At 45.2% G+C, this 25,495-nt stretch overlaps 1 protein-coding gene across 1 annotated transcript in view; it reads left to right on the plus strand.

Annotated features, from left to right (window-relative positions):
* LOC144781704 (cytochrome P450 2C5-like) overlaps nucleotides 1–24,786 on the plus strand; it is an 852,328-nt gene extending 827,542 nt beyond the window's left edge. The window contains exon 9 of the mRNA XM_078660680.1: nucleotides 24,352–24,786. Coding sequence (XP_078516806.1) covers nucleotides 24,352–24,539 — 188 coding nt within the window. The 3' untranslated portion in view covers nucleotides 24,540–24,786. The remainder of the gene's footprint in view (nucleotides 1–24,351) is intronic.
* The last annotated feature ends 709 nt before the right edge of the window (nucleotides 24,787–25,495 follow it).

Here is a 25,495-nt window from a genome sequence, read left to right on the forward strand (position 1 = left end):
TAGCCGGTGTTTCCGGATCTGGACGTAAGGGCAACTGTATGTAGTGTCCTGAAGTTACAAGAAGGGACTCCTGCCTGAGGAGAAGGAACCGGGTAAGCTGTATGGGGTATTGACCTGCAGTGGTTGCCTTGCTGCTGAAGGAGGAGAGAAAGTCTTAGATTTTTGTTTCCAACTTGTAGAAGTCCTGGTGCGCCAGGCATCTAACCAAAGGGTAGCGTCCCTAGGTTGGGGAGCCAGGGTCAGGTGTTGCCTGTCCTGGACGGCAGGGCGACTGTAGCCAGTGTCCTGGCCGGTTTGTCTTCTAGGGGTACCCCTGTGAACACAGGTGGGGCTCATCTTAAGTGAAGAGACCCTGTGTTGCCCAGAAGGGGTGGTACAGGCCTAGCAGGGATCTTTAGGGTTCTTGGCTGAGTGTTGTGGTACTACCCTGAGAGCAGGTGGGGCCTACCTTAAGTGGAGGGACCCTGTTCTACAGTGGGAGGGTGCAGAACTCTGGAAGGGGGTCAGAGGGAGTCTGACCCCTGTGCATCCGGTGAATTTGAATCCCAGGTGGTAGACCAGTTAAGGGAGTGGTGACCTATCTGTCATGACCAGCCTGGTGTCCTGTAGGCACCGCACTGAGCCGCGTCTGCCTTCGGCCGCGCAGTCTATGCCGCTCGCCGTCCCCGTCTCGACGCGGTCCGCGAGCCGCCGCCTGCGCCGCATCTGGCAACCCGCAAAGTGCAACGCCTTACTACACCGTTCTTGTGCTGGTCTGACTGTGGTCACTGCTGCTGAGGAAGTCAGGTCCTAAACTGGTGGGAGATTTGTGTTCTGGAGGGTGCTTCAGAAGTAGAGGTAGGGTGGGGCATTCTTGCCCGTGACCTCTGGTCAGCCTGAGGGTGCGGACCCTAGGTTGAAGGATCAGTGGTAGTTTGGAACTACGCTGAGAAAGGGAGTGGAGAATGGCTATTGTAGGCCAGGGGTTACTACCCCCCACTCTGTGGATTGGCAAGGACCAGTGGTATCTAGGTGGCCTAGGGCCTGGTCCTAGCCGTGGACAGCTAAGGAGTACCAGTGGGGTAGCCTAGTTGGGCCTGTGTTTTTTTTTAAGGATGTGCTTGTCTTATGGATTAACTTGGCGTAGAACCGGAGGGTGTCCCTGCAGTGCGGGCCCGCGTCCGTGTTCTATCGCCCCAAGCAGGGAAGTCCATCACGGTGGTGATTGGTCTCCCCTGCGTTTTGGCTGGAAGGGGGTCGTGTTGGACTTGGGCTTTCTGGCAGGTTCACCCCTGAACTTTTTGCCTTGAAGTGTAGTGATTTCTGGTCTTTGCGCACCTTGACACTGTGGCGCAGTGGAAAGTGCGTGCGCTCCCTGAGTGCGTGGAGTGAGACTGGCCTGCCCTCCCATAGGAACGCATGGGGAATGTCTGTGTCCCTGGTAGTTCCTGATGCGTGAGGCGTGCATGCTCGAGTTTGGTATGTGTGAACTCGTGGGAATGAATGCTGCGCAACGGTATGCCCGGCTTGTATGTGTCTAGTGGGGAAGGGCCATTTCTAGACATGGCTGTACGTGTGCTGTGAGGGTGCTGGCGTGTGATTGGCTGGAGCTGGCTGGGATGCCAGGCTCCAGGAAGTCTGTGTGGGTCTGCCCCGGTGGTGAGTGGGAGATTAGCATGAGTGATGTGTGGGAGGAGTGTACCTGTGTCCTGGATGGGCTGGGTTTTCCCCACACAATGCTGGCTCCGCCCCCCTGTGGTGTGACTGATGACCCAAGCCCTGCCAGTGAATAGAATGGGTGGTTGGGCCATCAAGAGTGCTCCAGAACCAGCTGCATCTGGTTCTGCCCCCACCCTGCACCTACAGACAAAGGGTTGCTCTGTATAAAAAGAGGCTGTGACCTCTTGAAAAAGGTTCTTCTTGTTTGCTGCTTGAATCTGCCAGGGGCGTGCTGCTGCTTGGGCCCAGGGGGAAGGCTTGCCTCCCCTGGGCCCTGCCCAGCCCCTGGACTTCTGAAGAGCTTTGCTGGACTTTGGTCCCTTATAGCGCTTGGGAGCGCTGTTTATTCCCCTCTAGCGCTGTGCTTGGACTTTTGCTGGGACTTGTCTGATCTCCCTTGGCCCCTGGGGCCTCGCTGAAGTGTGCCTCGCTCGTTCCCCTCGGCAGCTCGTGCCGGCAGCCCGTCCAAGCCTCGAGCAGCGCCGCTCTCCCCTGAGCCGCGCCGCTTCGCTGGGTCGCCCGCATCCTGCCTCCCCCTCCTCTTCTGAGCCGCATACATTGGTCGCCCCAGAGAAACGCTTGTACCGTGCCGGCAGCCCGTCCAAGCCTCGAGCAGCGCCGCTCTCCCCTGAGCCGCGCCGCTTCGCTGGGTCGCCCGCTCAAGTTTACTAAGGAGGTCACTCGCATTATCCCGTGCAACCAGGACGGAAGGTACTGTCTGATAGGCTATGTTCTAAGTTCTAGGCCTACAAGTATTGTATTGTTACTTCTAAAAGTGCTGATTCCTGACAGTGGTCCAGGTGGCCCTGTCTTGTAAATAATCCCTTGTAAATTCTGCCCGTGCCTCTGGCACATTGTAAAGTGTGTTTTATCTAATGTGTTTTGGTGTAATACAAAGGCTATTTTTATATAACCTTGTGTGGAGTTTCCTTTGTGGTGGGCCTTTGGGTGTTGTTGCTGGGGTGCGTGCGCAAATACTTAACTTACATCGCCTCCAAGTTTAGCCTTGCTGCTCGCGCCACGTTACCTAGAGGGTGAGTAGGGGTTATCTTGGCGTGTAACTCCCTTGCCCTGACTTGGGGGTGGTGGTCTCTGACTGACTTTGGCAAAAGCCCTGGCCAGCCAGGGATCCCATTTCCAACAGGAATTCTATCTACAGACATTTGCGTGTCGCTGGGAGCTGGAAGCAAGACGCATCAAGAGGAAGCGTGTCGCTGCCGCAGCTGAAATCGTCACATCGCAGGAGAAGCGTGCTGCCGCCGCATCGCCCTGAAAGCATGTCTTCGTCAAAGCTGCCTGCTGTCGCATCCCTGGAGATGCGTGACGCCATCGAGAGAGTCACCATCGCATCACCGGAGGAGCGAGTCGCAGGGCCTGTCGCGGCTCCAAGGTACAGAGTTGTCGCAAGGCTGCCAGGGCGTCTACGCATCGTCGCATCAGGGGCCCCATCTTCTCGCATCGCAACCGGATCATCGCATTGCACCAAGACGCCATCTTGTGCATCATAGCGGGCCCGCAGGCTGAGAATCTACGCATCACCTCCGCATCGGTAAGGATCACGACGCATCCCATACTCTGCGCGAGCATTGAGGCACAACGCATCCTTTCCCCCGGATCACGGAACCGACTCATCTCCCCTTTTGCAAGCCTTTTGTACACTTTGCGTTATGCATCCAGGTACTTTGTTGAGAACTTTGTCGCATTTATCATCAACTTGAGACGGACGGTCAGAACATAGTTCGAAAGAACAATTCAAACCGAAAAGTGAGACACATTTAACTTTGGACTACATCATCAAACAGGAAGACACACAGAAGACTTCTAAGCCTTAATTTAAAAAGAAGAAGTTAGCCAGGGTTAAAATTAGAAATGCCCAGGCTACTGAGGCCTCTGCTTCTGAACGGGGAATGGGCTTTGACGATGCTGGACCGAGCAGCAGAAGTCACAATAGCCCACCGGAACCTGATGGATTATCTGTCTGCAGTAGAGCTGTGCGAGCATATGGTGGAAACACCTTATACAAGGCTTAGTGTCCCACATCGTTTACACAAACTAACGCTTCATATGGTGGGGGGGCATACCCAGTTGAGTGAATGGTCTCTTTTGGGAGAACCTGACTTATGGTTACGACATTCTTTTGGACGAAAAGGTTTGGCCTGGTTTCGTAGTGGATTTTCCAATGGGGAAGATGTTTTTTTACCTGCTTTCATCCGACCTTGTGCCAGAATCAGTTAAAAACTCATATGCGCAGGTGTGGGCATTAGAGCTAGCTCCTGCACTTTACAGCAATCATTTCGGGTGCGATGATGAGTGACCTCATCCCAAAATCCCATTAAAATCAATTCCACAACCACAGAGACAATTCCCAATAAAGCATGCAGCAAAGAAAAAAGTCAGGGAGATCATAGATCAACTTGAATACAGGTGTGTGATAGAAAATTGCACCTCACCTATGAATAATGCCCTGTTTTCTGTAATGAAACCCAACAATTCATATTGTTTAGTCTTGGATTACAGACATTTAAATGCATCCATGGGTACATTTGCAGTACAAAAGAATACTAGAAATCTAAAACGGATTTTTCTGCCAAAATATAGAGGATGGGAGCAAATACTTGACAGCATTCTCAGCGCTAGGTTCTCAACACCAATTTTGTTGATTAACACAGGAGTATAAGGATAGCCCCAGGCTATTTTCAGCCAAATTAACAGAGTTATTTCAAGATTTTGATGAGGAGGCATTGTCCTTTGTGGATGACATCTATCTGACGGATGATAAATTAATGGAACACTTGTCTAAGGTGAACTACATAGTTCCTGGGTTTGCTCACCTGGGATACAGATTTAATTAAAAAAAATAAAAATGGCCAGTATCTTATTTCTAGGGTACGATTTGCAAGTGAAGAAAAAAGCCTGGCAGCACAGTTTTTAGAAAAATATGCACTGCTCTAACCTCACAAGATTCAGAGAAGACTGCAATCCATTTGAGGATTTTTTAATTTTGTAAGGACATACATTTTGGATTACGCAGAAAGGGTGAAACCTTTCTACGACTTAATTAGACCCAATTTTTCAGTACATCATTGGACACAGGAACATACAGATATTCTATGGTCCATATAAGCTGACATGTTAGCTTCTAAATATTTACATACACATGTTATCACAACTAACCTGGTGATCTGCCTACTTGCTAGTCCAACTGAGTACACATATATCACTTTCAATAAAGGCAATACAGTACCTATTGAATTCAAACCACATTTGTACACAAACGCTGAAATGGTTTTGCACCAACTGAGAAAACACTCACAGCAGTACAGACTACTTTAGTGAGAGAGAGCACTAGCACAGGGGCAATGCCTTATTGTCGTGACCGCGGTATCAAACCTATGAGGCCGTTACAAAAGCAAGCATCCAAAATGCTAAAGCATTGCATCCATGATGGATTCAATGGGCTAACTCTCTCACTGCAACAGATGTAGATTACAGATTTGACTCTAAACAAGCATTCTTGCAGTACGAACAATAATATCCTCTGCCAAATTAAATCATGCCTCTACTTCAAAATGAATGCATCATTTATACCGGGCCAGCATGAGGAACCAAACAGCAATATTCTGCGGCATGCACATTTGTAAAAGGGTACATGCATGATAGAAAGTTCGGTCCTAGGAAAACACACACTCAGTCCCTAGGGGTCTGTACGGGACAGTTGGCGGAACTAAAAGCTCTGATACTGGCACTACAAGAAATAGATCGTGAATTCCCCACACTAATTGTGTGTGATTCATTTTACTGTCTCCAGTCCTATAACAAACATTTACACTATTGGGGCCAGAGAGATTTAGAGATTCTAAAGGTTGCACTGTAAAGCACAAGATATTTTGGGAACAGGTGACAAAGCTGAAAGAAGGCCTGCCGCGGGCTCATGTAATTCACACATTGAGTTATCAACGTGTTGGCGTTCACATTGAAGGGGATTCAATGGTGGATGATGCTGCCAAGGCAACAGTTCGTACTGCTGCTGTTGCAGCAATAACTCATTCAAGTACAGGGAAAGACAGAACAACTATGTTGGCAGCTAATGCCATGTGCAACAGAACAGCCCTGCCAAAAGGCTTTCTACTCAAGTACTCCTGCAAGTTAGACGCACAAAACATTCCATACTCTTAAATTCTAGGAGTGGGGGATAGAATTATAAAAAACACTCATCGCAGATTAAGACTAATACTAGCTGCACATGAGGGGCTGGGTTCTGCCCATGCAGGGGTTACTGCAACTGTTTCATTACTGAAGCATCATTATTAATGGCCAGGTCTATCAAACAGACCATGGACTTTGTCCTTAATTGCAACATCTGCCAGCAGATGAAAGGCTCCACCATAGCATGTCCAGCGCAGACACCTTTATTGCTTTCACATAAGCCCTTGGCTTGTGTGTATTTGGATCACAGCGGGCCCTCACAATCAGATGGGGCTTACAAGAATATCTTGGTGGCAGTGGGTTCACGCTCCAAATTCTCGATGGTTTGGCCACAGTGCTCAGCTGATGCTCAAACTGTCAGGAAGGATTTTCAAGTCTTTATCGGGACATACGCAATTGGCACACGACATTCCGACCAGGGTCTGGCATTTAGCTCTCTGGTTTACTAGGAGGCCGTGGGAAGTTTGGGTGTGGCCTTGCGGGTACTTCTACCGGTACCATCCCAAAGGAAATTTGGTAATTGAGAGGAAAAACCGTGACTTACAGCAATCCTTAACAGCAAGCGTATTAGGCTTGATGGCAGTTGGTTCAATCACCTATATGGGGTCCAGATGGCACTTAACTAGATGCAGAGAAAATCCCTATGGGGTCGGACACCTTATCTGCTCTTGTTTGGTGTAAGAATGTGGGTACAAGACCTCGCTTGTGTCAGCACTGTGGCTGCTGAAACACCATTTGACATTAATGAACGTTTGGCTGTTTTACAGAAACTCAATGATTTCCAGGCTTTACAAAGCAATGTCTTAGTAAAATGCACCACCATTGGGGACCTGGTCAGAGAAAAGATAGTGAGCGAGAAAGAATTTTGGCCTGTACCTGTCCTGGCTGTTGAAGGTACCAGAACGATACTTCTCCCGCCCATTGCTGGCTGCCGAGACAAAAGGTTTGTCTCTATTGATCTGATCAAACCACACTATGTGGCTGATTCTCAACAGTAGGCCAAGTGGGCTCCTGGTTAGCCACTGTGCTCCTCTCGCTACTGTGCAGGAAGTTCAGATGCAAGCTTTAATAACTGAAGAAACCACTCTCCAAAGAGAAGCTGTAAACAACATTGAAATGATACTATTCCCTGTTAAAAGAACTACAACTGTATAATCAACAAGAACAGAAATTCTCAATTCAGAAATTTAACGACGTCTATGTGAACATGCCACAGATCGAAAGAGATACTGTGCAGGCTGATATGACCTTGTGTGGATCTAAACAGCGGCCATACTAGGACCCGGCGTTGGAAAATACAGTATGTCTGTGCACGAAAGTGCATTTTCGAGCGTGTACTGGACGCTCATCCATTCTACTGTTGACACTACGTAAATTGACATGGCTTTTCGGATTATAGATTGCACTGAGGACTAAAGAAATTGAAACTTGGAGCATCTTTACGTTTCTCTGCCCCCCTGGCCAGGACGGAATTATAACCGGCAAAGAGGCTTACCATCTGCGTTGCATTTACACAGCCCTGAGGAAGTCATGGGTTATTCCCAGATGATGAAACATGTGTTGGCTGGATCAACTAAAGGAAGAAAATTAAAAAAACAAGAAGCCATTTTTTATTTTTTATGCTTTGTACTCGTCTTGATTTATTAAATGACGAATATTGTATGTGTGCTCAGGTCTGCGTGTAAATGCCACAGATCGAGTCAGCTCCCAGTTCTACAAAACCTGCTAAGCTGCCAAGAATGGACCGGACTGGCTACTTTTTGCATTGTGAACATTTCTCATCAGATCCGAATGAAACTGAACTGCCAACACTGCCTGTCTCTTTCAAACTACGAGCACATGCTTTCTATCTTTGGCTGAAAAAGGTATACTTTGTTGTTCCCTGGATACATCTATGGATTACAATAGTATTACTTTTCCTTGTTCTCTGAATTGGTTTAGTAACATCCTTTTTCCTACTTCTGAATGGACATTATCTCCCAGAAGCTCTGCAATATATCTTGTGAACTTGGTTCTTAAACCACATGCATTATCACACAGTGAATTTAGGAATCTGTCGTTGGTGAATATTATAGCAGTTCCAGTTCCTGAAGGAATTGTGTGGGACAGGGTATCATATGATGTGTATGGTCCTACTGAATCATTGCAAATTCCTTATTTGTTTAAAATGTCCTTAAACTATATCATCAGAAGTACTTTCTCTGATGATTGGGACATTGAAACTGCATAATTTGCTTGCAGATCTAGAGGAATCAGCTGCATTTTCTAATGATGAATTGTATGGTGGTAAAAGTAATTATGGAGACATGTTCTGTTACCAGCATTATGGTCACCATTTTGTACTCAAAGCTGTATCCCTTGAGCTGTTTATGAATACACACAATGGGAACACTGCCGAACACCACCGAAAGGTAGTTAAAAACATTGACTATCTGCCCGAGCTTGACCAAAATGTCCAGGCCCCAGATGTAGCACCTGTTCCTAACTGTAAGATCATCAGTTGGAATATAGCGGGCCTACGAAGTAAAAGAGATGATTTAAACTGGCTTAAATTCATAAAACTATATGATATACTTGGCCTACAGGAAACTTGGGATAGGGAGAGCAATTTTTGGCTGGACGGGTCTAAGTATTATTTCTCATCTGCTTGCTCTGCCTTGGCAGGTAGAGCCAAGGGAGGCCGTATGCCCCTTTTTTCATTAAAATTAAAAGGGTCTCTAAAGAGGCTGGAGGCGGATTCCCATAATCTTCTGATAGTAGAATTAACTACACCCAATTATCCTAAAACACTATTTGTTAATTTTTATAACTTGGGCGAAAGTGATTTTATGAATCAACATTAAATTTACTTGAAATGCTTTTTGGAGGACTACAGGCTAAAACAAACCACTTTTTATCATTTCATACTTATGGGCGATTTTAATATACATTTGTGTAATCTCATGTGTCAAGTTGTTGATCATCTAGGGCCTGATCACTCAGTCACGCCCCATTTTGTACACACGTATAAGGGGGAGGCCCTGGAGGACCTTCTGGCTGGAGCTGACCTCTTTGAACCTGGTTTTAATGATCATACTGATTGGGTCCCTACGTTTAAAGCTAAGGCGAGGGACACTGTTATTGATTATATATTTATGTCCCCCTCGCTGTTAGCTAAGGTAATGTTTTTTAATGCTATGTTGTCTACCTTCAGTAATCATAACCCCGTTATTTTAGAGCTTGACAAAGGTTGTGGCCTAATGGGATCAGTCGGAAAGGAAATTGAAGCTAACTGCTTGGTAACAACTGCCCAGGGTAGGAGGCTCATATGGTCCAAGGTAATCCCCAAATCCTTTGTTGTGGACCTTCGTGAGAAGGCCAAAGTAAATATTGCTAAATGTGTAGATCTTAAGACCCCTAGGGCTGAGGTTCATCGTGCTTTCGAAGGCATTTGTGGCCAGATAGCCTCTGACTTGACTGTGATAACAAAACCCAGTCTCAACGTGGGCGAAAGGTGCTTTGATACCAACTGTTCATGGACCCATCGAAATTTGTTTAAAGCCCTAAAAAAGTCTCCTCGAGACAGGGATGCGAAAGCCATCTTAAGGAAGGATGCACTTTATCAGTGGAAGTTCTAAAGAACAGTTCAAGATTCTGGGCTATCTTTAATACACCCTTTTTCTCTGGTACAGAGAACAGCACTATGGAAAGTAACATCACAGAGGCACAGTGGCTCACCCACTTTGAGGCTATTTATGGTTCTAGTGGAATCCCTGTTCCTATTTCTAGCTTGGAAAATGACAGAGCCTCGCCTCTGTTGGTTTTTAAGGAGGAGGATGTTGAAAGGGCAATTCCAGAGACATCGAGTAATAAAGCACCTGGCACAGATTGTGTGCCTGCAGACTTGTATAAATGCGATCCCAAATTGTGGGCCAAGATACTGACTAACGTTTTTAATGCCTCTGGTTCTCAGGGGTTTCCTGTATCGTGGTCCTTGTCGACTATTGTCCCAGTTTTTAAAAAGGGCCAGAGAGGGGATCCACGGTGCCATAGACCAATATCATTGATTGATTCCGCAGTCAAAATTTTAGGTAAAGTGATCCTGGATAAAATAACGGACTGGGCGAACAACAATGAGGTCTTATCAGATTTGCAATACTGTTTTTGACAAGGCAGAAGCACTATGGACCAGTGCCTCAACTTATACCTAATAATAAGTAAATACACCATAGCAAAAAAGGGCTCTTTAAAAATGGCTTTTATGGATCTTAGTTCAGCATTTGATCTAGTGAACAGATCAAAGCTGTGGACTATTTTACTTCACAGGGGTCTTGATCCTCCTCTGGTTCATTGTTTGGCAGGGATCTCTCAGCGTCAGTCATGGTAACCCAGGATGGTAAATGCAAGAGGCCACATCCATTTAAAAAATCATGTCTTTCAGTTTACCCAGAAAATCAAACTGTATGTTGGAATCACTTATCGAAGGCCATAGCGCTGCCTCCCTAACTGTGCCGGCAGGTGGAAACAGTACTTGTGTACAAATCACTATGGAATTAACCGTCACTAGATAAGCAATACCCGGTTCCATTCTGCAGCAAACTTGATCATTCAACATCAAATAGCTCCCATTCGAGAGCAGCCTGAACACAGGATGAATCACGGCAGCTGGAGAGCCATACAGAGAACAATACAAGTTTGCTACTGAAGCATTGCATGCCCTGGGGAGAGAAATGTCCCTGCAAACTAAAGATCCGCTTAAAGCATCTTCATAGTCAGAGCCACTAAAAAACATCTGTGTCCCCATTCCTGCATCTAAACCTGAACAGTAATTCCCAATATTCGTGCACATACCGTTCCCCTAGCACTTCACATCTGCCTACCTGTTGGTATTGGAGACAATATTGGAATTGGAAAGTCCTGATCGATAGGGTGATGTAACCATGGGTTATCCAGTCAGTGGATGGTGTCTTAGCCACGGTGAAAGGTAATTGGTCTAATTTTACAATGCGCAACAGGGTATCTTTTGTATCTCTGCATGCCATCACTGTCTTTCCGTTAGATCGTATTCTGAAAACAGACTTGTACTGTTGAGGTAACGCCATGGCAAGAATGTAACATTTGTAATGCCCAGCTCAGTGTTAGATTGATTGCAATTGTGACTGTCTATGTTGTAAAATAGACATGTGTTGCCCAGTGAATAAATCCTGGATAATATTGTTGTCACACCTTTGTCAACCACAGCAAAAGCCTTTTCTAAATTAACCTTGTCTGTTGTATGAGGAGTGGGTGTTATATTCCCTAGTTAGGCCCATGTAGCAAAGAAGCTTATTTCTTATATTATCCTAATAATAACATTTCAGCGGTGACCTTTTGCACATATTTGCGTGCATGACAATGTTGGATTACTTTATCTGAAACTAAACTCAGAGAAACGGACAGCATTCCTATCAGAATTGGAATATCGTCTGTCTCACCCCCAAAATAGAGGGATTACATATTCTATTTTTGCATATTTAATCACTAAAACTGCAAAATCTTTGTGGCATGATTAAACTTTTTTACAATTTCAGCAAATCAGAGCACAGTTTTATAAAAATTTATTATTGCCTTAGCACCTATGAATTATTCAACTACATGGATATTGATTCTGCCCACTCTACACTAATGTTATCCAGAGATGGTAGAACAAACTAGATACATGAACAACACCAACCTATTATGAATCAATAAGGCAAGTGAGCTATCAGAATGTCCTTGAAGAAATATTCAGTAGTAGGAGGAATGCTAGAATGATTTAATTGTGATCAGCAATAATTGTATCAATGGAAATAAACAAGACTCCGCTTGACTGTGTGCTGCAAAAATAAGGAATAGTGAAATGTGCAATGAGAAAGTCCCATTTTGAAAAATATGGCAGCTGGGCCTAAATTGAGGCCTATTTACAGGTCTCTATGTGGCTGTTACTTCTACATGCCTTAGGACATGCAATTCTACATGTCTGAGGAAAATCATTTCAAAGACACTAGCACAATATCATTTCATACATGTATTACCAAGAGTAAATCTACATTCTGCACATTGGTAATGATGCCCAAAGATTTGAATGCACAAGACATTAACAACTCTTCTCCACTGATTTATCTATAGCTACTAAATACCACAATTAATATAATTAGTCTAACATTTCACAGTCTGCACTACTTTCCACTTCTTTCAAGTCAATCAATCAATCAATCAAGAAATTTATATAGCGCGCTACTCACCCGGAGGGTCTCAAGGCGCTTGGGGGAGGGGGGTCTGCTACTGCTCGAACAGCCAGGTCTTGAGTTGCTTCCTGAAGGAGAGGTGATCTTGGGTCTGGCGGAGGTGGATGGGGAGGGAGTTCCATGTCTTGACTGCCAGGTAGGAGAAGGATCTTCCTCCCATGGTGGCTCTTCGGATGCGTGGAACGGCGGTGAGGGCGTGGCTGGTCGATCGAAGCTGGCGGGTGGGGGTGTAGAAGGTCAGGCGGTTGTTGAGGTACCTGGGGCCCAGGTCGTGGAGAGCCTTGTGTGCGTGGGTGAGGAGTCAGAACGTGATTCTCTTGTTGACGGGGAGCCAGTGCAGGTCTCTCAGGTGTCCGGAGATGTGGCTGTGACGGGGGATGTCCAGGATGAGTCGTGCTGAGGCGTTCTGGATGCGTTGGAGTCTTTTCTGTAGTTTGGCTGTGGTTCCGGTGTAGAGGGTGTTTCCGTAGTCCAGTCGGCTGGTGACGAGTGCCTGGGTGACCGTCAAGTCAATTCTACTATCAATTTCCGCTGATTTTAAACACCTGCTCTGGCATTCTCCATGTCAAAAATCTTGTTGTTTCCTCTTACACGGCCCTCTTGTCTCCTTCAACACACATTTTTGAAACAGCAACTCAGAAAATGTAAACAATAGAAACCAGACAATTGCACAAGTCAACACAATCATTCCAGTTGTGAGAAGCACTTTCAAAATATTTGCCAACCATGTAAAACCCCTTTCCTCCCTTACTAACCCAAGAACCCACGTTTTCCCAAAATACATGCTCCTCTTAAACTAGGACATCATGAGAAATGTTAGGGAAGTTTGACACATGTGCAACAAGACTATGATGATGCAACACTCTCTAACTTTCAAAACCCTGCAAACACTGCCTTTTTTCACAAGAAGGGTATCTAGCACTAAATGGTTGTACGTAATCATTGCTCGCATTGCGATTAGTTCAGAGTTTACCTGAGTTGTGGCCCAGCAGTGTTAGAAGCAAGCCAGTCCTCAAGCATAGACAATCTTTTAATTTTCACATCATTCCTAGTTACGCCTATGGATGGAATCATAACTCCTAATATAGCTAATACTATCTGCCACAAACCACGCTTCAGTCTCTTCAAAACAACATCATCACTCTTTCCATTTACACAATAGACCCTAGGGAACACTAACACTAAATAAGAAGAATCCACCCAATAAAGAGGCAAATTAAAATACAGTCTTACCACACACATGTTAAAGCCCTTTCAAAATTCCTTCTTCACCAACCAGAAAATCTCCACTAACATAACTTCTTTCAGACTCTCTCTCCCACACATGCTATTTACTTAACTCTGGTAGGTTCATGATGCACAATACACACTTACTTCCTCTCATGTTCCATCCTCAGTCTTAATTGGAAATTTTAAAGTCTAAATTCTTCTTAAGACTTAATATGTTGTCTTATCTTCTTCTCATCTTTCCAATCTCTTACAATTTCCATTCTTCTCCTATTATACTGCTTAACAACCTCATGCTCCTCTGTACTCAACTGCACACATCACATATTCCTATTTAGTCGTATTAGTGTTAAAGCTAGTTTGTGCAAATGCATTGAGAAATTGACCATATTTTACCCCTATTTCATCATTTTCGGAAACAGGAAGATTTTCCAGCGAAACGTTGAAATCCAACAGATATTGCAATAGAAACTCATGTTTATTGATTATACTAACAAACAAATTACAAGACAATTCAGAATAAACCAGAATTTGTAAACAAGTTGCACCTTCACTATGGGTGGTCATAACTAGTGTAAATCTCTCTAGCATAGTTACTCATAATTACAGCAAAATCATTTGCAAATATGCATAATTGAATGAGAATGGTAGTCTAGCATTTAGCGCTATTTTCTTAGTGCAAAATGCACTCTTGTGTCCGAAACGGGCTAGAGGATGCATTTTATGCTAAGTAAACAGCACTAAATGCTACAGGACACGGACAGCAGTAGCCAGCAGCCACATGCTCTCTCTTACAGCCAGATTCATGAAGCAAAATTGCGATCGCAATAGCTGCGAATTAGCTAATGCGATCGCAATTAACAGAAAAGCAACTAATCATGTCAAAAACACAGAATTTGCGAAATTGCAAAAATAAAATTGCGAAATAGCAAAATAAATCGCAGAATCTAGGAGGAACCCCTATAGCGAATCGGAAATAGCGAGAATCCATGGATTCTGCGATTTGTTTTGCGATTTCGCTAAATATTCGCAAACGCTATTCATGAAAACTCGCAATTAGCGAAAAAGCTGAAAATCGCTATTTGCGAGGCGCAATTTAAGGAGAACCAAAAGCAGGTGGTAACCATTAAGGAAAAAAAAAATTAATTACTAATGAGCCACAGGTGCTGTCCTGAACAAACACACTTGAGGAAACACAGTAGTAGCATGAGGACTCTCACAATGCCAGGACTCTACATGGTGGTCAGGCGGTGAAGGCTCCAGGCTGCAGCACGGAACAGACGCAGGATCCAGGAGCAAATATTCCGCCTGCGGATCACCCTGCTGGGCCAAACTGCGGAGCAAATTTACTCTAAGTACCGCCTGAATGGGCCAATGATCATAAAGCTGATCCGGGACCTAGACCCCCTGATGCAGCACCCAACAAGGAGGACCAATGCCGTGCCCACCCATGTCCAGGTCTTGTGCTGCCTGCACCTACTGGCCTCCGGAAGCTTCCAGGGGATAGTCGCTTTTGCAGGGGGGATATCCCAGAGCACCATGTCCCGCTGCCTAAGGAGTTTCCAGGAGGCAATGCTGACCCGGCTACACCACTACATCTCATTCCCGACCACCCAACAGGACTTGAATGAGACCAAGCTACATTTCTACAACCTTGCGCAATTCCCACATGTAATCGGATGCATTGACTGTACCCACATCCACATCTGCCCACCAGCACAAACGGAATACATGTACCGCAACCGCAAGTCCTACCACTCCCTCAATATCCAGATGGTGTGGAAGACTTACATCACGGACATAGTGGCACAATACCCGGGGAGCACACATGACTCCTTCATATTCCGGCACAGCGGCATTCACACACGACTGGCCAGGGGAGACTTTGGCGAAGGACACCTACTAGGTAAGTACACATGCCCCCATATAGTACACTGTGATCATGTAGCTGCGCAGAACAGGCACTCACCCTCTGCTCCTTTCATTCAGGTGACAGCGCTTACGGTCTCCGTGAGTACCTCCTCACCCCATACCTCAACCCTGCAACACCACAGCAACGGCGTTACAATGCTGCACACATACGCACAAGAAATTGCATTGAGAGGACATTTGGCCTTTTGAAGAGCAGATTCTGCATACTTCACAAGATTGGTGGGGCCATCAAATACGAGCCTGAGGTCTGCTGCCGCATCGTGGCCGTGTGTGCAATACTCCACAACATTGCTACCAAGCGCAGGATACCTGTCGAGATCTCTGGCAGTGAGTCGGAAGGGGACAACCGCCCACCTGCACATGTGCGTCATGCACGCGGGGAGAATCCTGCAGAAGGACACAGGCGCCGCAACCACATCACTATTAACTGTTTCTAGTGCACACATTCCCCTCACACAACACTGCACTCATGCATAACAAATGTAATAATGACATGAGTCGGATTTACGTTAAACCATAAATTCTTATTGCTCGTTCACAATAATGTGGCTTTTTTTGTCCATGAGTGCACATGGGAACAGTATTGCGTCATACGTCCCCATGCAGGGGTAGAGGGCTTGCTTGCAGATTCTGCATGGCCCTGCAGGCAGAGTGAAAAGTGTCACTGGCGCCTCCGTCCAGACGCACCCAGTCGCCTCTCGCTGTCCTCAATTGCAGTGTTGGCCCGTGATCCTGCAGTGGGCCTGCTGCTGCGGCGGCGTTCAGTCACCGGAGGTAAGGAAATGCTGCTGTGGCTTGACGTGCCCTCGCTGGCATCATCACCACCCCCTGGTTCACCATGGGCAGTTGGCTGCAGACTGAGCACTGCTGCTGTCACCTGATCAAGTGCCCTGGCAACATCCTGGCAACACTGGACCATTTGCACCTGCATTGCAAGGGACCGGCGGGAAAGTTGAGATGTTGCATTGCCAATAATATGATTTGACCTGGTGTAGGCTGACAGGCGGGTCAGCAGCTGGCGTTGGCGGCGGCGGGTGATGTCCTGCTGGGAGACCAGGATCTGGTTATTCTCTCGCACAGCTGCGGTCAGCTGTCCAACATGCTGCGCGGTATTAGTGAGCTGCAGATGTATGGCTGCCAGGTGACGCGCCTGCGTCAGATGTACCACAAGCATGCGGCGTTCAATGGCCAGGCCAGGATCCCGTGCATGGACAGCCCTGCCCGCGCGTGTTGAGAAGTCGCGCTGCTGGTGCGTCAGTCCGCTGGACTGTGACCTGACTGCGGATGTGCGCCTCGTCTGCCTCCTGGCTACTGGTGGTGTGGCCTGTACCACCGCCATGGGTGTCGGTTGGGGTGGTTGCTGGGCACCTGTGGCTGCAGGGGTGGCCCTGCCCACATGGGGAGGTGGTGGTGGTACTGCTGCAGGTGGCTGAGATGGTCCTGGTTCAGGTTGGCCCTCACCCTCGGTGTCCTCCGGGTACTCATCTATATGTAGGGCCTCGCTGTCGGTGCTGGGCTGTTCTGCTGCACCTGTGATGTAAATGGGTGCATGATTAATGATATGTAGCTTGCACATGAGATGTTGCTACATGCATGCAGGCCTGCTTTCCCTGACTGGCTTTTGGAATTACTTTGAATTGACAGGTCTGCCTGTGTTGGGCTATCTGGGTATGTTTATTACAATACAACTCCCACAATGCAATAGGGCATTTCAGGTGTGCATGGCCTGCATTACTAGGGTTGTGAAATTGCTAGCTCAGGGGTCATGGGCATTGTTAGGGGACGGGCTCGCAGTCGCATGGCACTTACCTTGGGATTGTTGGGTGGGTCGGGACGAGTCAAGCTGGGTGACCCCCATGGAGGCTTCAGGAGTCAGGGTGTCCTCCACGAGGTCCTCCAGTGGGGTGTTAGGTGTGGCAGTGGGGCCTCCTCCCCCAGCCTCTCCGCAATTCGCTCTTTGGCACGCCCTCTGAGGTCGTACCACCTCTTTTCAAATCATCTATTGACCGCTGGGTCACCCCGACAGAATTTACCTTGGCGCAGATGCGCAGCCAGATGCGGCGCTTGTCAGCCTCTGGCACCCTCCTAGAGTCCTTGCCAAACAGGCGTGCATGGTCCTTACAGACTCCCTCAATTAGGAACTCAAGTTCTTGCTCCGAGAACTTAATCTTCCTCTTCCTCCCTGGGGCACTGCTCCCTGCTGCTTCCTGTGACATTTTGGAGGTTGTGGATGTCCTGCTGTGGTGCTGCAAGTTCAGTGTTGTGGAGCTCTTCCCAGTCCTGCTTACACTTTCAGGCTCAGTGGTCTGAATGAGGTAGGGAACAGCCTACTTCCAGGTTGTGATGTCTTCATTGGGCTCGAAATGCGACTTCCCGTTTTTGGCAGTTAGCGAGATCGCAAATTGCGATTTCGGTAATTGCGAAATCGCAATTTCAACCAAGAAATCGGCCAATTCTGCGATTATTATGCGATTGGGGCAAAATCGCAATCGGCAATTGCGGACAATTGCAAATCGCATTTTTTTCGCGCATTTCTTCATGAATGCAATTCTGCGATTTCTAAATTGCGATTCGGTAAATATCGCAATTTGGAATTCGCAGAATGTTGCAATGATGAATCTGGCTGATAGGTTATTATACCTAAGTATGGGCGAATTATGAAGATTCGCGTTCCGCAAATTCACGCAAAATAGCAAAAAAATCCACGAGTTTGCGGATTTTCCCGCGAACTCACGGATTTTTTTGCCATTTGCACAAATATGTGACCATGTGTGTCTGTAACTTTGCCACCGCGCCGAAAGGCGCCGAGGTCCCTCGAGTGAGCTGACCATCATAGTGAGGAAAGGGCACGAAGACTTTGCATACCCTAGTGGGTGTGGGGCGGGGCCAAACGGGTTGGGCTTCTATGCAAGTTCACATGCCTCTTGTTTATAAAGGGTCAGAGACCGATCAGAGCAGCAGATTAGAAGAAAGAAGCCTCCTGGTCACAGGAAGTACACGGGGATTACGCTCGAGAAACTCGTGGATGCAAAGACCTCCATCAAGGATTACATCTAATTGTAGGAGGTAGATATGGGGAGGCAGCACACCTGCCTAGCCTCGACCGTGCTCACTAGTTGTTTGGGCTGAGTATAATGCGTGACTGAATTTGAGCTTCAACTCGGGCACCTGCTTTATATCTGTCAGTGCTTCCTGTTGAGGTTTAATTTTTTTGACAGGACCATCGTGCCAGAATGAATCCTGCCTGCATATTATCCCTGAAGATGCCACCGTGTTGTGCCATACCTCTACTCAACTGGAGTACTTTCTACTGGCTAATCAGTAAGTGCTACCTCGTTGGGTAAATGTATAATGCTTTTGCTACACTACAGATGCGTAAAGGGCCAGAAGATTTGTCTCCAGTGACCACGTGTGTCTGTAATTTTTTGTCACCGCGCCGAAAGGCGCCGAGGTCCCTCGAGTGAGCTGTCCATCATAGTGAGGAAAGGGCGGGAAGACTTTGCATACCTTAGTGTGTGTGTGATGGGGCCAAACGGGCGGGGCTTCTATGCAAGTTCACATGCCTCTTTTTTATAAAGGGTCAGAGACCGATCAGAGCAGCAGATGAGAAAAAAGCAGCCTCCTGGTCACAGGAAGTACACGGGGATTGCGCTCGAGAAACTCGTGGATGCAAAGACCTCCATCAAGGATTACATCTAATTGTAGGCAGTAGATATGGGGAGGAAGCACACCTGCCTAGCCTAGACCGTGCTCACTAGTTGTTTGGGATGATTATAAGGCGTGACTGAATTTGAGCTTCAACCCAGACATGCATGACTTAGTTGTACTTGTAACTATTCTTTGACCCTGCCTCGGGCACCCGGCTGTTTAGGGTCAAGACAGGGTCAGAGAATAGTTGCAAGTAAGCAACTTCAACTTTGGCAGCTTGCCGGCGCCATTTGAAACTATTCTCTGACTCTGCCTCGGGCACCCGGCTGTTTAGGGTCAGGACAGGGTCAGAGAATAGTTGCAACAAGTAAGCAACTTAAGTGCTTCCTGTGGAGGTTTAATTTTGGTGACAGGAGCATCCTGCCAGAATGCAAATCCACCCGCGAGCGGATTTGCGGATTGTTCGGCAATTTCGCCAGATTCGCGGATCGCGAAATTGCAGAAAATCCGCAAATTCCGCGAGCGGAACGGATTTTGTGCCCATACTTAATTATACCTGTGCTCTTGTAGTAGGTGCTTTGCCCCAAATTACTCTTAGTTACTAAAACTAGCTTAATTGTGTAATTTCAGTAATTTCATATCACAAGAGTAATGCATAATTACTGGAGGTACTATGATTACTCCAGCGTAATTAAAACTTCTACCAGACCTAACCTTCACCTGCAGAAGAAGGGATAAAAGTACACATCAAACAATTCTTAATCCCTGTTATACCCCCATATTAGCCCAATATTTTAGTATAGATATTATCATGAAATCAACTAACTAGGCTTTCCCTATGTGTCAATTTATTCGCTCCAACTCCGTTATGTACTGTAGTTAATTCAACCTCTGTGGAGTATATCTCATGGGTGAAATAAATCAAACTATTAGCATCATTATTAAGCAGGTTAAAACAACAATTATACAACATTTGCTATAAGACATATCTATTGGGGTCAAAAACAAAAAAGAACATGGAACTTTAAAAATCAGCAAAAAACTTTTTTTCTAAACAGAATGGAACTTATTCATCTTTTTAACAATAATCAAAAATCAAACAAGACTTAACTCCGCTCTTTTGTTCAGTTCACACAGTTCATGTTCTCAACCCCTTTCTTCATCAGCATTCTTTCTGCAAATTAAAAACTGATTTCATGACTGTCATACTTTTCTCTCAAATTTGATGGTGACTCTTCTTCTTGCTCATTTTAAATGACAACAAACAGTTATTTGAACTACAGATCTCTGAATCGGATTCTTTTCTTCAGACACAGATGCTAGATATGCCCATTCAGGTCAATTATACTTTCAGTTTGGAATTCTCTTTCTCCATTGTCTTTAAGGGAAAAAGCAACTCACACTCACTGTTCTTTGAGTCCATTAATTACATCAGGTTCTTTGATTGACTTTAACCTTTCATTCTGCCAGTGCTTTCTTTTGCAGGTTCTCCATACTGCCTTTGGTTTCTCACATTTTGCATCTTCTCTTGTGACTACTGCTGAATATTCTTCACTCACTGATCTGATGGACTTGTGCTTTGATCAACAACTCAACTTACTGTGAACTGTTTTCTCCCACTGGGGGTTCTTGAGACTTACATTTTCAACTGGAGCCTTTCACTGGTCAGAACAGAGACCATTTCTTTTTGCAGACACTCATGCCATTGTAACAGCTTTTCACTCTTACCCTCAAATCAAAACTAGCAACTTGTATTGGTATATTCACTAAGACTTCAACTGTTTCAAAAGTTGCATCACACCCTCTGGATCCACATTGTGAACATGAATTTGATTCTGTGAATTATTGGTTGTTGCTTTCATTACATCATCCACCACCTTCAATCTTCCTGTGTGAGTGGCATGGATCTGTTGTGGGGCTCCAGCAGACTTTACAGCAGTGTTAGTCACTACCATGACATGGAAAATCCTTTCTACCATTCTTCAAGACAACTTTTGTGGACATGTTTCTTCAGGAGAACCTGATCGCCTGGGTTCAAGGGATGGAACTGGATTTCCTTTGTTGATGCTGTTGTCAAATGCACCAGAAATTGATTTGACCATATCAACCAGAACCTTTCCAGTATTCTAGTATGCTGTCATCAGTCATTAAAACAAGTGTACTGAAGGAATCTAGGCCAAATTTAATTGCTCTGCCCATTAGAACTTCATGGGGCAAGAGAGCAGTCTTTTTATCGGGTATACTTTAAATGCATATCAAGACAAGCGGAAAAGTGTCTGGCCAATTCAGACTAGTGGATGCACGATATTTTGCCAACTTATTTTTGATGTTCCAATTCAACATCTTCACCACGCCAGATGAACGAGGGGATTAACTACAATGGAATCTCTGATCAATTTAGAGAGCTGTACAAATCACCTTCAAAATTTAACTCCTAAAATGAGAGCCACAATTCATGCTGTATGATCTCTGAGTGGGGTGGGCCTCGATCCATTTAGAGATAAGCAGACAATCAGTAGAATGTAATTAGGATCATTGTAGACTGGCATCTCCCAAAAATCTGCTTCAAGTCTTATAAATGGGCCCTTTGATTTGCAAATGTAATTCATAGGAGCTGCAGTTTTATTTCCTTGCATATTTCTCTGAGGCATCTCTGAAACAAATCTTATGCAACACTTCTGAATTTAGAATTCAACAAATTCTTGTTCAGTGTTCTGGCGATAGCATCCCTCCTCATTTGTGACTGATTAGGAAAATATCTGACCATAGAATTTAACACTGAATCTGGTAAATATATATTTATACTCAGGAGTGATCAGCACATCTTGGGTATTGTTTTTGAAACCCAACGTTTTCCACATTCTTTTCTCCCTCAATTCACTCAAGGAAGTCTTTCCTGAATTCAACCAGAAACAATTTACACTTTCTGCTTCTTCGGCAGAAATCTAATTTGATTCATTTTATTCTTTCTTTTCTGTCATAATATTCTCATTTTATTTCACAGCTCAAGTGTGAAGTATCTCACTACCTGGTCTGCATATTTATTTGTAAGTGTGACCATATTTGTTCTATCCTAATGGGCAGTACACTTGACCACTGCAGTATTTTTTGACAATTGTATGGGTTTTAACACATCAAGAATATAGGAACTATTCCTGATGGAGTTCTAGAGGATGTCATAAATAAACCTCTGTCTGGCCACAATTGGCCAAAGTCATGGACTACTCCAAAGCCATAAAGGCTGTCTGTATAGATTATCACATTCAAACGTTCTGCAAGATAACAAGCTCTTGTCAGTGCAGTCAGCTCTGCCACTTGCGCTGAAGGCACATCAGGCATGTATGATGCTTCAAAAACTTGAGAGATGGAACATACTGCATTGACAGCCTTCAATACTCCACAATAGTCTCTCAAACAAGAATTTTCTGCAAACAGAATCAGATCAGCCAGTTTAAGAGGAATTTCTATAATGTCTGGTTTTGGCTTCGTACGTAACTCTGGCATTCATGCAATCTTGCTCTGGTTCATTATCATCATCATCACTTCTATATTGGTCTTCACTGCTGTTTGAGACAGTAAGCAACGTTGCAGGATTCTGAAAACTGCACTTCTGATAGGAATGTTCTCAAAAGCAAGTATGATATGTTCATATTGGGTTAGAAAACTGTTTGTCATATGCTAAATCCAGCAAAATCTCACCTGAATGTTGAACAAACTCAATTAGAGTAGTTCCCAACACAATTCCTTCACTTTGCTCAATTGCAATGCAAACAGTTGCAATCACTGTCAGAAAACCAGGAAGAGCTGTAGCTATCCGCTTAAACACAGCTGATAGGTGGGCAGTTGGCCTCATGAGCCCACCATGTTTTTGGGTAAAAAGCAATATGGTACTCTCACCTCTCTCGTGGCAGAAGAGATAAACCTTCATATTATAACTAGACATTAGGAGGGCCGGAGCATTACATAATTTCCACCTCAAAACTCAGAAGGCCTCTAAGTATTTGTCATCAAATGGTACCGGACCTCTAATATCACTGTGGGTTAGTGTTACTAAAAACTATGTAATCAAGCAAATATTTGGAATCCACTGATGACAGTAGCCAACATTTCTCTGAAACATCCTTAACATATTCTGGGTGTTTGGTAGACCCATGTTCAGAGCCTAAGTAAAAGGTACTTTAGAGACATTCTTTTCTCATTTCTCATTGTGATGACCAGAATCACTTCTTTTTAAACAGTGCTGCATCTTTGTAGGGGAACTATTGTGACCATTGACAGCTAAATGATTCAGTATTGCAATAGTATGACGTTTACAACTTCTTTTGTCTGAGGTGCCACTAATAAGTCATATATGTATTGCACAAGAACTCAGTTACAGGGCAATTGTAAACTCTCTTAAGTATTTCTTTAGCATCTGACTAAAAATAAAAGGAGTTTCAGTGTGGCCATGTTGAATTTGAACCCAGACAAGAGCTTTATTTTGGTACTGAAATGCAAAATGACATTCACTATCCTCATGCAGAAGAGCTGAGAAGAACCCTCGGCTTAAGTCGATGACTCTATACCATGCTGCATTTGTTGGAGTATGGTGCTCTTTGTGAACAGGTGGTTGGTTTGTGTGAATGTGAGCGAATGAGGTACTGGGTGCCTTTTATAGGGAGTAGTGGGTGTATGGTGTGGCAGAGTGCATGCGAACTTGCAGTAGGTGCATGAGAACTCTCCCTCCATATTGTGTGCTGCAGTGTGGCAGCAGAGAAGCAAATGGCAGCTGGGGTTGAGAGTGTAGAGGAGCACAGCAGGACAGTGGTGGTTAGGGGGAAGACCAGGGTTCTTGGCACTGGGCACGGTCCAGGCATGGACAGGCATAAACGGGCTTGCCTTTGGTGTGCCAGTGACACAGCCAATGTGTGCAGCCGCCATTCAACAGGACCTGGGGTGGGGAGAAGAAGGGGTGGTTGGTGGTGTGCTACCCATCTGAGCCCATACCGCCACTTCTCACAAGGAGGAAAGGTTTTACAACTTGGCAGGTCTACGCAAGCCTGGATCAGGGATAGGTTCTGTTACTTAGGTAAGTGACTGGACAGTTTTGCATTGAAAAGCACATCATTGTGCACTGGTATTTGCATGAGTGACAAATTAAATCTTCCATTTTCAGTGGGTGCAACTTTTGTTCTTTTACTGATCACATAGTCAAAGTGCCAGTTGGCCTAATACCAATGACACATTGTTCAGCCAGTGGTGCCATGCATATAATCTGGCCTCATATGGGTAATACTACCTTCTGATGGGTGATTTTGATGTTATCCTGAAAATAAGTGTTTATAATATATTCTATCAGTGGCAGCATATTGAACTTCATAGTGTAAACTTTGACCCCCTTGTTTCTTTTTTCCAGGAAAGAGAATCTGCCCTGGGGCGGGACTTGCCCAAATGGAACTGTTCCTGTTCTTTACCACCATACTGCAGAACTTCTCTTTAAAAGCGGCCAGAAATTCTGATAATATTGATCTCACTCCAGAAATGAGTGGATTTGTGAGCATCCCACGAGATTATCAGCTCCACTTAGTTTCACGCTTAAATTGAACCATAGTAATGTGGGTCATTTCGGTTTTCCTTCTAATATAGTGTTTATTCTTTCCCAGATGAAAATAATCTGTCTCTTAAAAGAGATATCCACAATGTGTTTGAAATATTTTATTGAACTATATGAAAATAATGACTATACAAACAATACTTACCTAAATTCCAGGAAATAAACCAAAGTTTCTTATTTAAACTGTTGTTTATGAACAATAGCATTAACCTGGTTACAAAAAAGTGAAAATAAAAATTATTAGTGTGAGCGACATATGACTTATGTTTAACCCTGGGCAGAGTGCTTCGCTCCGTCCACGGAGTGCACGTAGCGTTGCCTACTATGCAATTCGCAAAGTAGGCGTAGTAGGCAACACTACGCACATCCGTGGACGGAGCGAAGTTGCCCGCCGCCCGCCTCCCTCCCGCCCTCTTCTACACCCCTAATTTGGATGTTAAATAGTTTAAAAAGTAAAGAAAAGCACTTACCTTTTATGCGGCGTCCCGGGGCTCCATCTTCTTCTTTGCGCCGACTTCTTCCAAACCAAATGCTCATGCGCGGGCGCCCGCGCATGCGCATTTCTTGCGAGAAATGCGCATGCGCGGGCGCCCGCGCATTTGGTTTGAAAGAAGTCGGCGCAAAGAAGAAGATGGAGCCCCGGGACGCCGCATAAAAGGTAAGTGCTTTTCTTTACTTTTTAAACTATTTAACATCCAAATTAGGGGTGTAGAAGAGGGCGGGAGGGAGGCGGGCAGCGTGTAGTGGGACTACGCGAAGCGCTTGGGTGGGCGTAGATTCATGCCCACTTCACGAAGCTTCGCGTAGCCCCACTACGCCCAGGGTTACTTATGTTAAAGAAATGTGTTAGGAAATAACATTACAACCAAACTATTAATAACTATAGTAAACATATAAATAATATTTGAAATAGATATTCTTAGGGACATAAGAATCAAGTGTCTCT

This window comes from Lissotriton helveticus, chromosome 9 (genome assembly GCF_964261635.1).
Source record: "Lissotriton helveticus chromosome 9, aLisHel1.1, whole genome shotgun sequence".
Taxonomy (NCBI): Eukaryota; Metazoa; Chordata; class Amphibia; order Caudata; family Salamandridae; genus Lissotriton; species Lissotriton helveticus.